Source organism: Myxocyprinus asiaticus, chromosome 9, assembly GCF_019703515.2.
Source record: "Myxocyprinus asiaticus isolate MX2 ecotype Aquarium Trade chromosome 9, UBuf_Myxa_2, whole genome shotgun sequence".
NCBI lineage: Eukaryota > Metazoa > Chordata > Actinopteri > Cypriniformes > Catostomidae > Myxocyprinus > Myxocyprinus asiaticus.
Genome location: NC_059352.1, coordinates 9,241,685 through 9,259,651, shown reverse-complemented (window position 1 = coordinate 9,259,651; position 17,967 = coordinate 9,241,685). Strand labels below are relative to the sequence as shown.

Genomic DNA, 17,967 nt, shown 5'->3' with positions numbered 1-17,967 from the left:
CATGTTGGTATATGGTGCCCTTTTTACGACATAAATAGTTTAAAGTGTTCTTCCCAAACAATTCATCCTTAGTTGAATTTGCTCAATTCACTCATCAGTCCACAAAACATTTTCCCAGTAGCATTGTGAAGTGTCAAGGTGGTTTTTGGCAAACTTCATTGTTTTTGTTGGAAAGCAGCGGCTTCCTTCGTGGTGTCCTGCCATGGACACTATGCCTGTTTAATGTTTTCCGTATAGTAGACTCATGAATAGAGATGTTAACCGGTTCCAATGATTCCTTCAAGTCTTTAGCTGTCACTCTACGGTTCTTTTTTTTTTTTTTTTTTTCTCATTGAGCATTCTGTGGTGTGCCCTTTGAGTCATCTTGGCTGGAGAGTAGCCACAGTACTAAATTGTCTCCATTTATAGACAGTTTGTCTAACTATGGAAAGATGAATATCTAAGCTCTTCGAGATAACTTGGTTACCCTTGCCAGCTTTAAGCAAAGCAACATTTCTTAAACGTAGGTCTTCTGAGATCTCTTTTTTTGTTTTTTTTGTTTTTGCGAGGCATGGTCTATGTCAGCAGATGCTTCTTGCTATTAGCAAACTCAAAATGTTTGAGTGCTTTTTTATCAAAGGAGCTCTAAGCCACACCTCCAACCTCGTTTCATTAATTAGATGCCAGGTTTCCCAACTCCTGAATCAGACTAGCTTTTGTTGACGTCATTAGCCCAAGAGTTCACATACTTTTTCCAACCAACACTGTGATAAATGTATTCAATATGTACAAGAGCAATACAATAATGTGTGTGTTATTAGTTTAAACAGATTGTGGTTGTTCATTATTGTAACTTAGATGAAGATCTAACCAGATTTTAAGACACATTTATATATAAATGAAGGTAATTCCAAAGGGTTCACATGCTTTTTCTTGCCACTGTAGAGATTACAGGTATTTATAAGAATACCATAGTGTTACCGTCGTGGCAGGATCTAAAAAACATGGTATTACCATGGTACCATTTCAAGACTTTGTGGATAAGTGTGACTAATGGATCTGACAGTGTGGTGAAAAGCGCTTCTGTTATCTGTGACAGCATCAGGAAATCAGTGCTGACGCGCGCTCATTCATCCCGTCTCCTCGTGCTCATTCCATCCAATGAGAGCACAGACACACCGTCCCACATCCCACATCCCACATTCACATATTCGATGCTGTCTGTCGGACAGATACTGTACCTCTGACTGACCGGACCGTTCCGGACGCAATTAACCACCGTGACCACCGTTTCAACTGTTTCAACATACAATAATACTTGTCTTGCAGCCTGACTAAAAATGATTTGGATACTAATGGAATTCAGCATTTAATATTGTAGATGGATGTTTCTTTTTTCATTCAGAATCACTTTATTGGTCCTGACGTGGAAAGCTATATGGAAAGTTACATCCTAATGAGAATGATGGAGAGTAAATTACCTGAAGAACTGTAGATAACTTTTGACTTTTTTTTTTTTTTTTTTTTTTTAATATATGCCTTTTGAACTATCTTTAATTAAAGCCACTATTTCACAAACTTTCTTACAAGTATAAGTCATGCACGACTTTGATGGAGTTGGATTCGCGTCAGCGGCGCGCGGAGACACTTCAGCGCGGATCGTCTCGAGACAGCGCGCGCGTAACGGATTTCTGTCACACCGTGAACCGAGCGCAACCACTCAGAGGATTTACCTTCCTTTTATATTACTGCTGCTCGTGTTTACTCCCAGTGTGGGATCCTCTTGGTGGTAAGTGTTTTTTGTTGAAGTGTGCACGATTTATGGTCACTCATTCAATTTGTTTAAATGAATTACCTGTTGGTCGAATGGAATCAAGTGAAACATTTATATATCAGTTTCATATCAATATTGACTTGAGTGAGGTCCCATATTACATTTTTTATTATTATGTGAATATACATATTTAATATTAATATGCATAATGCATGTATGATGGAATCAGTATAATCATATCATTTCAAATGCGTTTTGGAAACTCCAAAATGATTCTAAATAAATAAATTAAATTCTCAGGTTGAAGTAAATTTGATCAGTGCTTTTTTAATGCTAAGTACTGAGTCGTTCAAAACCAACACTGTTAATTACAGTATTCATATATAACACTTATAAGTGCATGATTACAAAAGTAAGTGTAGTTTAGTGATGTAAAGGTTGTGATGTGAGTTTTTGAGTTTGAATGAATGGCATGAATGAAAAGCACTTGCTAAAAGGCAAATTACTAAGTATTTTCACATTGATTCTCACTAGGCTAACATTAGTTTAAAAAAAATTAATAGTCAGATAAAAAGATTGACAGTGATAGAGTGAGAAAGAGAAAGATAGAAAGAGGTGGGGAGGAGTGACAACAATGCATATTTGACACAATCAGATACATTATGGAAGTTGTTATTAAGTCAGAAGAGCCTGATTTCTTAAACTGTTCTGTAACAGTCTCTGTGTTAACACACCAGTTAAACATACTTGCATGAGTGCTATAGATTAGATGTGACTTGTTTCTGAAGTCATGGCTTTTCATCTCCATGGCATTTGCATTTCTTCATATTATAACATCACACATGATGACACAATGGCAGATTTCTCCTTTAAAACTGTCTCTAATTGCAGCATTCATAACTTCTCAATCGCGTCTCAGAGGTAGCAATATCAACATAGTCTATACTTCTCACAACACACTGCCGTGCACTGCCTAGTGCCCCTACAGCTGAGTAAACATCATGTTCTCAGTCTGCACTATTTTTTCTACGATTCTTTGAATAAAATGAATGCACAGTCTTTCTCAAATCTACACGATAAGAGAATAATACTGTTGTTTTATGAATGGGAAATTGAGGGTTATCATTTTTATCATCTCTGTTGAAATAACTATACGTATGGCCTCTTTGCCCTCCATATGGGAGCAGAGATTTGGCGGCGTTAGCCGGTAAGTCAGCTGTGGTGTCATGCCCATAACCGTGTGAGTCAGTGGTGATAAATATCTCTCAGATCCTACGGTAATTTATACGGTTATAGGAATTGTTGTCATCGTTGCAATCAGTTCACGCATAGCGGTTTTCTGGCTCACACGCAGCAGTCTTTCCCAATCCCAGCCATATGCAAATGATAAGCGTTCTGGACAAGAGAGAGTGTGCTTTTGTAATCTTTGTGTTAAAGGAATAGTTCACTCAGAAATCAGTTCTGAAGGATTCATTCAGTTGAATCAGACTGATTCGATTCTCGATTCAACTCACTGACTTTATGATCTGAGGTTTACAGCTCTCTGGAGGGGAGGATTATCAGTGAATAACAACTTAAATTTCAGTCTGTTCCTCACATAAAGCTTTTGCATAGATTAAGAAGACTGGAAATGGCCTACCCAAGATTTTGTTTTATTATTATGCATTCGGTCTCAGACATTTGGCTCATTGGTCGCTTCCACCTAAGAGAGCCCCTCCCTGGTTCTGCATTGAACAAGAACTCCTTGCCCCTATTTTGCCATTGCACAGCCTTTCCAACAAACTAAATAGAGAAGTTAAATCACACCCCATTATTTCACATTTACACTCAGTATGGACAAAAGTGTCCAGAGTGTTTAATTCAGATATTTATCTAAATGTTGCCTCGAGCCTATGGCTAAACCCCAAACTATGCATTAATAAGTCCCCTTTTTGTTGGTCAGAGTGGATTGCGAGGGGGGTTAATTCACTCGGTGATCTTTACGAGAGTGGTGTGATGAGATCCTTTGAAAATCTGGTTCAGTATTTTGGGATCCCCAGATCTCAGTTTTTTAGGTATCTTCAGTTACCCCATTTGCTCTGTACTATTTTTGGGAATAGCATACACCCCCCTAAAGCAGCAGATACTCTAGGAGTGGTGATTTCTGCTTTTGGAAAGGGCCATGAGGCATCAGTGTATTACTCCTTATTAATTCAGAGTCTGGGGGACAGAGTCTCAACCACTCTCAAGAGATTATGGGATAAAGATTTAAAACTGGAATTGGAGGAGAGAGAATGGGCTAGGATTTTAAAAAACATAAAAACTGCATTGAGAGATGCAAGGGTGCGCCTTATACAATTCAAGATTTTACATCGATTCTATTGGACCCCTTCTAAATTGTATAGGCTTGGTCTTAAAGACACACCCACCTGCTGGCGATGCCAATCAGAGGAAGGAGACATGGCCCATGTTTTTTGGTGGTGCGCTGAGATTCAGGAATTTTGGTTGAAGGTACAGAGTGTTCTGTGTGACGTGTTGGGCATTCGGATTTCGTTTTGCCCCAGACTCTGTGTTTTGGGTCATGGGGCGATCATCGACGTAGGTGATAAATACATAAACAATTGGATCCTCACTAGTGTGATGATAGGCAGGCAGATTGTTTTAAGGGGTTGGAAGTCGGTGGGAGCACCCTCAATTTGGGAGTGGTGCGAAGAGATGGGAAGGGTGGCAGCCTTCGAAGAGGTATCATGTAGAAGGCTGGGGATATGGGATTCTTTTATTGGGAAATGGGGTAGATATTTGACGTTTTTGGGGGGCTCTCACAGTGGGTCTGTGGAGAGAGAGGTATAGTTTAGTGTTGTATGTGTATTATAGGTGTGTATGTGTATGTATGTGTGTGTGTATATATATATATATATATATATATATATATATATATATATATATATATATATATGTGTGTGTGTGTGTGTGTGTGTGTGTATGTATGTATGTATGTGTATGTGTGTGTGTGTATATATATATATATATATATATATATATATATATATATATTTATTATTTTATTCTCTGTAAATGCGAGTACTTATGAAAGACCACTAGGATGTTTGTTTGGGGTGGGGTTCTTGATCGGGGAGGGGAAGTAGTGGGTGTTAATGTTGAATCACTATATATATGTTTTGTTTTTCTTTGTTTTGAAAATTAATAAAAATGTTAATCACAAGAAGACTGGAAATGTATCGCACAAGTCATATGTGCCACTTTTGTGATACTTTTATGGTCTTGCATCCTTTTTGAAGCTTGAAAATCCTCAGTCTCCATGGGGACTAATTGCATGAAAAAGAGCGACCAGTTCAATTCTCCTTTTGTGTTCCAAGGATCTATAGTGTTTTAAGGGCAATCGTGTGAAGTTGGCAACAGAGTGGACCCTTCCTGGATGTTAGTGAGAGGAATACGTCTTTTGTTGGACTGTGTGTGAGTGTGAGAGAGAGAGAGAGAGAGAGAGAGAGAGAGAGGGACAGGGACATCCATAAGAGGAGTGGAAATTGTTCAGTAGGTTTGTTGCTGTCGCACAAACCCGGACGCGACTGACTGGATAATGAGATCCGGGAAGGATACAAGGCTGTGTGAGCACAGCGTAAGCCTTGCTGAGTGTGTGTTTTAAGTGGTAGGCTAGAACAGAAAGGGTTGGATAGACCAGTTATTTGTTAGACTGTTGAATGAGAAAAAGGCAATTAACTGTACCCGTATCATTTAGTAATTGAAAAATCAATACAAGAAATATAAAACTGTGCATAACTTTCCGAGAAATTTGTTGCTAAATCAACAAAGATTTATGGGACTTGCTGGGTTATATTCTGATTACAGAGAAGGAAATAGGCTTTAAGACTAGTGATATACTGATATTTCGGCCAGGCCAGTTAATATGAATAAATATCTGGCCATTTTGAAACGCATATCCACATTGGCGATAACCGACGGGGGAATTTGATTTCTGAAATAGTTTCGCGTTTCCTCTCAATAGTTTTGCGTTCACTCACAAAAAGTTGTGCGTTCCCTTGCAATTATTTTGGGTTCCCTTTAGGCTTAAGATTGATGCCTTTTTCACGCATCGATAATCGGAAGACTTCCCCGATGATTATGGGTATATATCGGGATTTTTTTCAGATATAAATAGGGCTACACTTTGCACAATAGTCTTTGTCTTTTCAAACATATATCTCAACATAACTTTGGTAAAGTGTGAGCAGCAAGGTAAATTAAAGGGGTTGCACACCGGACGTGTCTGGCGGACGACATGGCGCCTTCTAAAATTCAGAATAATTATTTTCAATGAAGGTACATAAACAAAATCTGCACGGAGCGTAACTCGCATAGTTGTCCATTAAATTCGACCCAAATCATTATCAAAAGACAAAGATTATGTACTCTAGCCATCAGTGGATGATATATTGTGCATATGCATTTAGCCTACACAATGTGTTTTCAGTTACAAGTATGTAGTTACAAGTGTTGTGGTTTGACAGCAAGGCTACACACCGAGAAGTTGCAAGATAATTTCTAATTGTTCAGTTAGCACAGTTAAACCAGTTTCATGCACTAACCTGCAAACTCACCAATGTTACTTTGTTCATTCTTGAAGAAGTACAAAAACCTTTGTAACCTTTTTGTGTATGTGTCCTGTACAAGGAGCTCTAAAATACCCATCTGGTGTTGTGATACCTGTACCTTGCAACCTGCTTCAGGAAATGTTATATCACATCCTTGTGGTCTTCCTATGCTATTACGCCACAGAAGCCCAACTGAGTGGGTTGGAAAGCATGCAAATTAGAATTCTAATTTAAATGTCGGCTAATGTTAATATATCGATGCCTCAAAAATATATAGATAACATAACGTGCCGATCAATAATCAATATAGCGATATTTTATGACATGCCATTTCATAGGTTAATGAAAAATTAACCACAGTTTTACTACAGTAACATAAGCTACTTTAACCATGATAACTATGGCAATAAAAATCTAAATCAAATTATTCTGCCATAAAACTATGGTTTCTACAGTTTTACATAATAACACCATGGTTAACTTGTGGATTTTTATAAACCATGGTTCCTACCAAAAAACATGTTTAGTACAGTCATGGCTATGGCAGTTTTACTGTAATAAAATTGTTAGTTTTACTATGTTGGTCAATTTTCATAAGGGCATGTTTTCTGGTAGGAACCATGGTTTTAAAAACTATGCATGGTACTTGTACCACAAATTAATCATTTTGTTATTATAGTAAAATTGTAGTAGCCATTTTATTTGGCAGAATGTTTTTGATTTTTCTCTATTACTACTATGGTCTTACTATAAATATCATGATTAAAATCAGTTTACTGTAGTAAAACCATGGTAAATTTTGTGGTTACAATGGTTTTACCACAAATACCATAGTTTAGCTATGGTTACTAAAAATACCCCAAATAAATGCGAGGGAAACACAAAACTTATTTTGAGAGAACGCAATATAAATTCCATCCTTGTCCTCTAAGGGGCTCGTAACCAGCAGTCTAGTAAATAAATAATAAGCCATTTCTGTTTTCCACATTTTTAGACTTCTTAAAGGGAAAGTTCACCCAAAAATGAAAATTCTCTCATACTCACCCTCATGCCATCCCAGATGTGTATGACTTTCGTTCTTCTGCTGAACACAAATGAAGATGTTTAGAAGGATATCTCAGCTCTGTAGATCTTCACAATACAAGCAAATGTGTACCAACATTTTGAAGCTCCAAAATGCACATAAATGCATCATAAAAGTAATCCATAAGACTCTAGTGGTTTAATCCATATCTTCAGAAGTGATATGATAGGTGTGGATGAGAAACAGATCAATATTTCAGTCCTTTTTCATTATCAAACTCCACTTACACTTTCACATTCCTCTTTTGTTTTTGGTGTTTGCATTCTTTGTGCATATTGCCACCTACTTGGCAGAGAGAAGAATTTATGGTAAACTTAAATATTAAATTAAATATTGATAAATGTTGATCTGTTTCTCACCCACACTTATCATATCGCTTCTGAAGATATAGATTTAACCACAGGAATCTAATGGATTACTTAAAAAAAAAAAAAAAGAAATTTTACCAATTCACTTGCATTGTATGGAACTACAGAGCTGAGATATTCTTCTAAAAATCTACATTTGTGTTCAGCAGTGGAAAGAAAGTCATACACATCTGGGATGTCATGAGGGTGAGTAAATGATGAGAGAATTTTTATTTTTGGGTGAACTATCCCTTTAAGGCACAAACAGATAGATATTTGTGAGTTTCGGGTAGATATAATATAGCTAACATTTACTTTGCAGGTTCAGACTCAAATAAAAATGACCTAAAAACTGGAGAGTGGAGTCACAATCCTTAATGATCACAATTTCACCCTTGAGCAAAGCACCTTAACCACAGCTTGCTCTGGTGGGACTGTCTAATTAGTATGCTGTAAGTAATTTTGTATTAAATCTAGAATTGCACATAGACTCTGCAGTTGCACTTTAAGTCTGTAGCAAACATTTAACTTGAATATACATTGAATGTACTTTAATATATAATATGATATGGTAAGAATGATTAGAATGGTACTAGCATGGTACTTGTCCAAAAAGTCATCATATTTCCATGGTACTATGCATGACCCAAAGAACAGGTTAGTAACATGGTACGTTTAGTTAAGATTCCTATAAAATGCTATCAATTTGCTTGCAAATATAATGCTGGTTCCTAATGTTAGATGGTTTCAATAATAATGCATTCAATTTTTAGACATTAAGTTACAAGACAAGCCATTTATAATCACAAGATACTAGTTTGATAGCAATGTAGTGAACCGCTGATCTTAATGAGACACTGGATTGTTAGGTAGCTCAACAAGTTCAATGCTGTTTCTTCCTGCAGGTATATTGGTGCATTAGGTGCACGGGTCATATGTGACAACATTCCGGGACTGGTAAACAAGCAGAGGCAGCTCTGCCAAAGACACCCAGACCTCATGCAGTCCATCGGAGAGGGAGCCAAGGAATGGATTCGGGAATGCCAGCACCAGTTCCGACACCATCGTTGGAACTGCAGCACACTGGAGCGAGACCACACTGTGTTCGGCCGCGTCATGCTGCGCAGTCAGTGTTTGCTTTACATTTTATCCCTAATAGTGGCTGGGATCAGAATAACACGTGATTATTACAAGTACAGTACCAATGCAAACCTGTAGCATTCAGCATGTGCCAAACTAGTTATGAATATGTAAAGTATTTTTACATATTGGTAATTTTTATTGTTAGCTCATTTAAATAAAAAATTTAAAAAATACATTAATCATACACACCATTACATGTCAATTAAATAGTCAATTTCAAAAGTAAAATATCTGGACACATGATGGTAATGAGAATTTGGTCCTAAAATATGCTTAATTTTCTTTAGGCAAAACAGTTCATTTTGAGGTAAAATGTGGCTAGCACAAATATTTTTGTGTGATTCCATTGGGAATATTTGCTCATAGGGTAATACTGTACATTAGCCCATTCAGTCAACATTTGGTACTGGCAAAGAGTTGGTGCTACATACAGTAAGGCCAGAAACATACTTTACGCAAGTATGCATATGCAGATTTGAGTGCTTGGCCAACACATTGCCAAAGCCTGGTCAGTTTGAACATACATAACATGCATTCTTGCATTAAAGTGGAGGTAACAAACATCAGTACTCAAGGGGGCAATATAGTAACCTTCAAAACTCTGTGCCATTAAACTGGATGTTATTATTCAGGTAATTTGCTATAAATACTGGGCTTGGGTTTGATGCCTTTTTCACACATTGATAATCGAAAGATTTATATATATATATATATATATATATATATATATATATATATATATATTCATATATATAAATAGGGCTGCTCATTGCACAATAGTCTTTGTCTCTTCAGACATATTTCTCAAAAGAACTTTGGTAAACTGTGAGCGGCAGGGTAAATTAATGGGATTCGCACACTGGACGCGTCTGGCGGACTACATGGCGACCGGCTTTTTAACGCCATACTGTTAAACAGAGGCCAACTGAGTGAATTGGAAAGCATGCCAATTGGGCTACTAATTTAAATAACATGCCGACAATAATCGATATATCGATATTTTATGACATCCCTAAAAAATATATACACTGTGCTTTACTTGATCAGCAGTATTCTTTTTAAACTGTTGCTCTGCCATGACAGTAGTTGACTTGACAGAGAAAACTGTAGAAGCAGACAGTTCACACTAATGTCTACTATAGCGGCCCTTGTGGCAATGCTGAGAATGCGTACTTGCACAGTGTTATGAACTGCGCTCATTTTGAAACGTAACAGCACAGAAAATCGAGCTTGTGTAGCAAGTACCGTCTGCATTCATGTACTTGCATAGAGTATGCTTCAACCTTAACAGCTTTACATGCTACAAATACCAAATTTGTGTAAAGCATAAAGTTAAGGCATGATTTCCAAAATGTCTGTTGGTCAGTGGTGGGAAAAGCAGCTTTAAAGTTCTGAACTTCCCAAGACTCAGCGAAAGTCTGACAGAGAGTGGATATTCTCCAAATACAAGTGGCTAGTCGGAGGGGGTTCTCTTCAGGCTGATGTATAAACAGTAATAGGAGATGTAAATATTTGTGCAGATGACTCTGGCCGACAGACAAAGCTGCTCTTTTTGACATATCACCCTCTGTTCTGGCTCAGTGCTCTCACTGGAGGAGGAAAATGAGGGAAATAGGGGTCATTTTGCGCTACTTTGGCAAAAAAACACCTCAATGCTATGAGTGCAATCGAGCAAAGAAACTAAAGGTGAAGTAGTGTCAGGTTGAATCAGCTGAATGTTGGAACGCTACTAGGGTGGCCTCACGCACTTAGGCAAGCCAAGGGACTTAAATCTGGAGATAATGTTAGAAAATGGATATAACAAAAGCAGAGTGGATTTAGCACCGTAGTAGGAGCTTTGTGCCTCATCAGATTGTTTTGGCTCTATTAAAGTACTTAAAGTTGAAGCGTGTCATTTTTATGTGTAAAGATAACTATATATTAAAGGAATATTCCGGATTCAATACAAGTTAAGCTCAATCGACAGCATTTGTGGCATAATTTTGATTACCACAAAAAGTAATTTTGACTAGTCCCTCGTTTAAAAAAAAAAAAAACTGGGTTACATTAAGGCATGTTAAAATACTCACTATTTCAAAAGTAAAGCCAAAAAATGTAAACAATATGCCTGTTAACATGATTTTAGTGTGATAAAATCACTTACTGTGTAAAGTTACATCCAATTTTACTACTTCGTTGACATGACGACGTTACGCCGTAAACACTAAAACCGTAAAACGACCTTAAAAACAACAATTTAAACAACTTTACAGCTCAAATAACACACAAGTTTTAATAGAAGAATTAATGAAAGTGCTTTTATAAAATTATAAGCTTCACATTTCTGTTTAAACTATTCAAAAATTGGCACCATTCACTTCCATTGTAAGTGCCTCACTGTAACTTCGATTTTTGCTTTTTTTCAAGGAAAGGAGAATGAAGTAAAAATATATTTTTTGGTGATCAACATTATGCCACAAATGCTGTCGATTGAGCTTAGCTTGTATTGGAATATTCCTTTAATGTGCAGATATAACTACATAAACCATTCATTTGTTAATATAAACACTTAGTCAACATGAAATGACTTTTATAGCCCATTTTAATTCAGTATTCTGGCATATTTCAGAGTGAAACTTTAAAATTTAGTGCGGGACTTGATTTTTATCTATTATCTGATGTGATCATAAATTAAATTAAGCTTTTTTCAATACTATTTACAGGATTCGCACAAGATCCTTGAAGTGCTTAAAGTGTTTAAACTTTACTTTTAGAAATGTATGTACTGGAATACCTGGAAAATCACCTTGTTTTGTTAAAAAATGCTTAAAAGTGCTTGAATTTAAAATGGAACATTCCTTCCATGTAATGTGTGTCCATCAAAATGAGATCCACGCACTCCACTTTCACTGAATAATGTATCTTTTAATATCCTTTATGTTCTATACAGTCAGTTGTTAATCAAAAAGTAAATGAAATATTCAGTTTCATTACAAAATACTAATTGATAGAATGTAGAATTTTTCAATTTTTAAAAAGCTAAAATGAAAAAGAAAATTGAATGTACATTTTCACGTACCAAATATGTCCGGGACCTGATCTGCCTGAATGTGGGAAAACAATTTTTGTTTTTTAAGGTTTTTATGTTTGTGATCTTTTCTTATAGAGAAAGTTTTATGAGAAACTCTTTTTATTTGAACTTTGAGCATTTATATTGTGTATTAGAGAACTTTATTCTGAGAAATTATAATGTGCATTTTGACTAAACATTTTTCTAAAAAATAATCACAATTTTCTGTCATACAATATCATTTAATTGTTTTTACATAATCAAGAATCAAATCTTGAACCTCATTTTTGACATTGAAACGGATCATGTGATAACCATATTGTCCCAACCGTTAATTGATTGAATCGTTAAAGTGGGCATTTCTACACCAGAATGGAGCCAGACCTGAATGCGAGTTTGCTGAAACTATGAATAAATAGCATTATTTGTAAATATGGCTATTGGTTTACATTATCCAATAGCCTGCATAATCTAGGTGATGTCAGTGGAAAAGAAAAGTAGTTTCAGTGTAAATTATGTTTGCAATTCCTTTTGGTGCCGTTCATGTTGCAGAAATTACACACTTTGACTTTAAAATGTGAAAATCATTTTTGGAGCACTAAAATAGACCTGATTTCTCTTTCTTGCAATGCATTGCTAACCTGCTAATATCAGTAGTATACATACATTTCTCTACTCCATCAGGTAGCCGTGAAGCAGCATTCGTTTATGCAATCTCCTCTGCGGGTGTTGTGTATGCCATTACCAGAGCGTGCAGTCAAGGTGAACTTAAGATCTGTAGCTGTGACCCCCACAGGAGAGGCAGAGCAAGTGATGAAGAAGGTGACTTTGACTGGGGTGGCTGTAGTGAAAACATTAACTATGGTATCAAGTTTGCCAAAGCTTTTGTGGATGCCAGAGAGAGAATGGTCAAAGATGCCCGAGCACTGATGAACCTGCACAACAATCGCTGTGGCAGAATGGTGAGTGTGGACCATGAATTTGACATGTGACAGATAAAATGCAACCTTAGAGGGATAGTTTGCTCAAAAATGAAAATTCTGTCATCATGTTGTTTCAAACAGGTTTGACTTTCTATCTTCCGTGGAACACAAAAGGAGATGCGAGAAGACATACATGAACGTGAATGGTGACTGAACATCTGCTTTTGTGTTCCACAGAGGAAAGAAAGGCATAATGAACAATAAAATTAAATTTCAGTTAAATAAATATAAAAACAAAAGCTTTTCTTTCAATCACGGTTGTAAAGTGATGGACTGACTTTTGTTTTTCTTAGGCAGTGAAGCGTTTTATGAAGACTGAATGTAAGTGTCATGGAGTCAGTGGGTCATGTGCTCTCAGAACATGCTGGATGGCTATGTCTGATTTCCGGCAGACAGGAGACTACTTGAGAAAGAAGTACAATACCGCTGTGGAGGTCACAATGAATCAGGATGGTACAGGCTTTATGGTTGCTGACCGGGATTACAAGAGAACAGCCAAAAATGATTTAGTATACGTTGAGAACTCTCCAGACTATTGCCTAATGGACCGATCAGCAGGTAAGCAAGAAGGAAAGTGTGTGTGTGTGTGTGTTTGCCCTTATACTATGCCTCCAAATTATAGGTGGTGTAACTGAAAGTAGCTGGGGGAATCTCAGGAAACTTGAAGCTTAAGAACATGTCTGGGTCATACTGTATTTCACCCCAAAATCCCCGAAATTATATTTTGCATAAAGAAAATGAAGATTATTTGCGTTGTGACATTATTTTCCTGACAATTAAGCACTAATACCCCACCCCCACCCACCCACCCCAATTCTCATTACCATAAAAAAAAATGTCCCTCACATTATTGTAATGCTACCTTTTTTTTTTTTTTACATCATGGTAGTGTTTGGTGTACCGCCTTTATGCTGATTTTAATAGAAAATATGATAGAAATTCTGGTAACACTTTAGAATAAGGTTCCATTCGTTAACATTAGTTAATGCATTAGGTATCATGAACTTACAATGAACAATATATTTATTACAGCATTTATAAATCTTGTTAATGTTAGTTAATAAAAACACAGTTGTTCATTGTTAGTTCATGTTAGTTCATAGTGCATTAACTAATATTAAAAAATGTATCACTATATGTTGAAATTAACATTAACCAAGATTAATAAATGCTATAGTGAAATAAATGAATTAATAGTTAAAAATAAGAAAAACTTAAAAATTAAAACATGATAAACTGATTAGACTTGTCTTTCAGGGATCATAAAATACACATATTAGTTTCATGACAAAACTGACAATGGAATAAATCATTTTGTAATATTCTGAGGAATTCTGGAAACATATTTCCTGAATGAGATCCCACATATTAGTAATTTACATGTATAATTTATGCAGCTTTATTAAATGAAACCTTTAATATACAGTATGATACAATATAATATTTAATTAAAAAACATATATTACAATATGTTTCCTATAATAAGGTAAACATTACTGTATCACAGTAAGAATCTGATAAGAATCACCACTGAGAATAAAGAGAATTAAAAACAAACAGAGGTAAAAAATGTATGTATTACAGTAATGAGAATTGTGCTTAATTTTGAACAAATGGGCTAAATTGTGATGAAAATAAATAAATAAATAAATAAAAATAATAATGCATTTTCTTTATGCTTCTTTCTTTATTTTAATTTTATTAATTTTAATTAATCTTTTTTGTGGATGAAATATGACCCTTGGCATGTTTAACTGAGATTCACCCAGTTGCCCCTTTTATTTACTAACTAACAAGAAAGTTCTCCTCCTCATATATTCTGTTACTAACTTGTGCCCAAATTTCTCAATTCCTTCAACGACCATAATTGTGCTCTTTCTTTATTTCAGGTTCTTTGGGTACAGAAGGAAGGGTGTGCAACAGGTCATCCAGAGGCATGGACGGCTGTGAGGTCATGTGCTGTGGCCGTGGGTATGACACTACCCGTGAAAAACAGGTGACCAAATGTGAGTGCAAGTTTAAATGGTGCTGTGCGGTCGAGTGCAGAGACTGTGAAGAAATGGTGGACATCCACACCTGTAAACCACATAAGAAACCCGACTGGCTTGATTTGACTTGACTGCCATGACCATGATCAAACACCAGATACTGGTGCTTTTCTGTTCTCAGGTATTTAAGTGGTCCACTGCATTGTGGGATGTGTAGTTTATGACTATAACATCCTGCTCTCCACTTGCAGAAACTTGAACTTTATTCGCCTTCAACGATGTAGGCACAGCAATGAAGCAATTCTCATAGGCCAGTCTGGAGCACTGGTAGTCGGTGGAAAATAACACTATGGGCATTGTTTGGTGTTTTTGCAGAATGAACTGTGATTGGGACACCATCCTTTCACTATTTTCAAACTCTACACTGCAACACAAGTAATTTTCTTAATCAGTATTTTTGTGTTTTCTGTAAAAATATCTACACATTTTTAAGATACATTTACTTGAGAAGTAAAATTACATAAGATATTAAGTTATTAAAATATGTTTTGGACAACTTTGGTAAATACATTGATGCAGCTTTAGAGAAAGAACAATATGTCATACACCATCAGTTCTATGGAGAACAAATCCTGCTAAAATAGTAAATAAATAAATATGCAAAAACATAAATAAATAAATACACACTTTTGTGCATAAATAAATATATAAATAATTAAATGTGCATGGAGACAAACAAATAAATACATAAATAAATAAATGCACCCATCAATGCAAAAATAACACAATAAAAACAACATGAATTCTGCCTGCTGATGTTTGATTGACATCCTCTCATTAGCATGTTGCTAACTACATGCAGAAATAAATGAAACAATAAAGAAATATAGAAATGTAGAATTAAAAATCTACTTTAAATTTTGCATTTTCCCAATCATTTATTTATGTTTTATATTGTATTATTTTTGCATAGATCGGTGAATTTATTTATTTAATTATTTCTATATCTCCTCGTACATTTTATAATTTATTTATTTATTTATTTATTTATGCATGAATATGTAGATTTATTTATTTATTTATTATTTTTGCAGGTTTCGTCCTCAATAAAGTTCTAGCTTCCCAAAGAACATAGCAATAAATTGTATTTAAGGCCAAGACCAATTCCATTAAATGGTCCAAAATTACACTTTGAAGGGCGTTGTACAAACATAGTTAAACACAGATAACTGTGTTTCCCTTCATTTACTTCATGGACCATAACTTTGATACATGATTTGTGCACAAAGAGTTAAATCAAAGATCAACTTATTATTACATCCTGTTGTCATTGTATTAGAGATATATATCTTTCATCTCTTGTTATCTTTTTAATACCCAAGCACTTAAACAACCCTTCAAATATGAGCACTTTTGTTTGGTTTGGTAGAGTTTGGTTCGAACAACTCATCTATGATTAAGTCAATGTTTTTCATGATGGGATTCTTATTGAAATGTGATGTTTATTAAAATAAAGAGTCCAAACCATTTCAGAAAGTTCATAGTGTTAAAGTCACTCATGGTCCATGGCCCATGGACCATTCACAAACATGGCAAGAACCTTTCAAAACCGCAAGGTACAATTTGATGGATTTTATAACATTTCTGGGAGTCGAGGGTTAACAAATTTTTTATCATTTACCTTGTGTATGCAAGGTACCAGACTACTACAACGAGTGCCATTGAGGAAGACCTACTAAAGGAAAATGTCTCGAAAGATGAATGGCCCTCTCTAAATATATTATTGGTTGTCTTATCTATGTCCTCATGTAAGACATACTAAATGTCAAATCATTGCTAAAATAGGAAGGTATCTCACAGAGGCTGTGCAGTAAAAATAGTCAGGTTAACATGGCTTGCATTTTTCGCCATTCATTTTGCTGGTCTGAAAGAAGTACCTGAGTCTGACAACATGGTTGTTTCTAAATTTGCTGTTAAGATGAATGAGCAAATGGAGAGCTCGCTGGTTGATAATGCATGTTCAAAATTATGGCACCATCAATCTAAAGCAACCTGAGCCGTTGTCAGGAGCTTATTTAGTCATATATTGCATTGACAAAAGGGACCACAAAGTAAAGCCAAAGCTTGATCCATTGCTACAGTAAATATCAATCCATTCTAAAGAGAACCATCATGCCCATTAAAACTGCACATGCTCATCATTTTTGAGCTAAAAAAAAGCCACAAAACAAACTGAACGATTATTGAAGATAAAAAATGTTTGTCTAAAATGCTGTGGATGAAATCACTCATTCATATGTCTACATTTGGTCAGTCCCATTCCAGTCAATAGGTGAATGATACCCTTTATTCTTATAAACAAAGTTGGCATTTTTTATTCATTTGTATGAAAGAGACGCGTGTAGCTGTTTGACTGGGTTCATTTTCGCCTCTGTAATTCTTGTAACAAGATTTAAGTCTCGAAGGGGGCCCAGAGCTCTCTATTGTTGCTTCATTTTCAGCATCCCATCCAAAGATACATTCTTCCAATTGTGGAATCCCAGAAATTTCCCACAGCTAGTCTCATTATGTTTGCCGTTGTTCAACAGTTCTACCTCACACTTCTTCTTGCCAGAAAAACCTCTGTGTGTTGAGAAAGACTTTGTGGAAAACATGTCAGAGTATGTTTACTTTTGAACATTGTAAAATTACCCCTTTGGCAGCATGTAACCACTATGTGGACAGTGTTGAAATTCTGTATGTTCTAAAAAAGATTCCCCAAACATTTTAATTAGAGCACTAATCTGCTGAACGATGTATTGACAGAGTCAAGATCCTGAAAGTTACAACGCTATCCTTGGAACTTCTTAAGCTGAATGACGTTTACAATCGTTCTTTAGAAAGGACACGGTGTATATTCATCCAGTAACATGATTGTGTCCTCAGAGCCCAAAAATGTGTGTGGTCCTTACAACTACATTCATTCTCAGTCAATTGTCAAAGATAATGATATTGTTGTGCTAAATCTTGTTATACCATCCAGCTGTTTCAT

At 35.8% G+C, this 17,967-nt stretch overlaps 1 protein-coding gene across 1 annotated transcript; it reads left to right on the top strand.

Annotated features, from left to right (window-relative positions):
* The first annotated feature begins 1,556 nt into the window (after positions 1–1,556).
* On the top strand, positions 1,557–16,441 carry LOC127446083 (protein Wnt-2b-A-like). Its single transcript, XM_051706730.1, has 5 exons — positions 1,557–1,768; positions 8,679–8,899; positions 12,650–12,927; positions 13,242–13,506; positions 14,838–16,441. Exons 1-5 carry the CDS (start codon positions 1,578–1,580, stop codon positions 15,065–15,067), a joined length of 1,185 nt encoding a protein of 394 aa, XP_051562690.1. The 5' UTR covers positions 1,557–1,577; the 3' UTR covers positions 15,068–16,441.
* Positions 16,442–17,967: the final 1,526 nt, after the last annotated feature.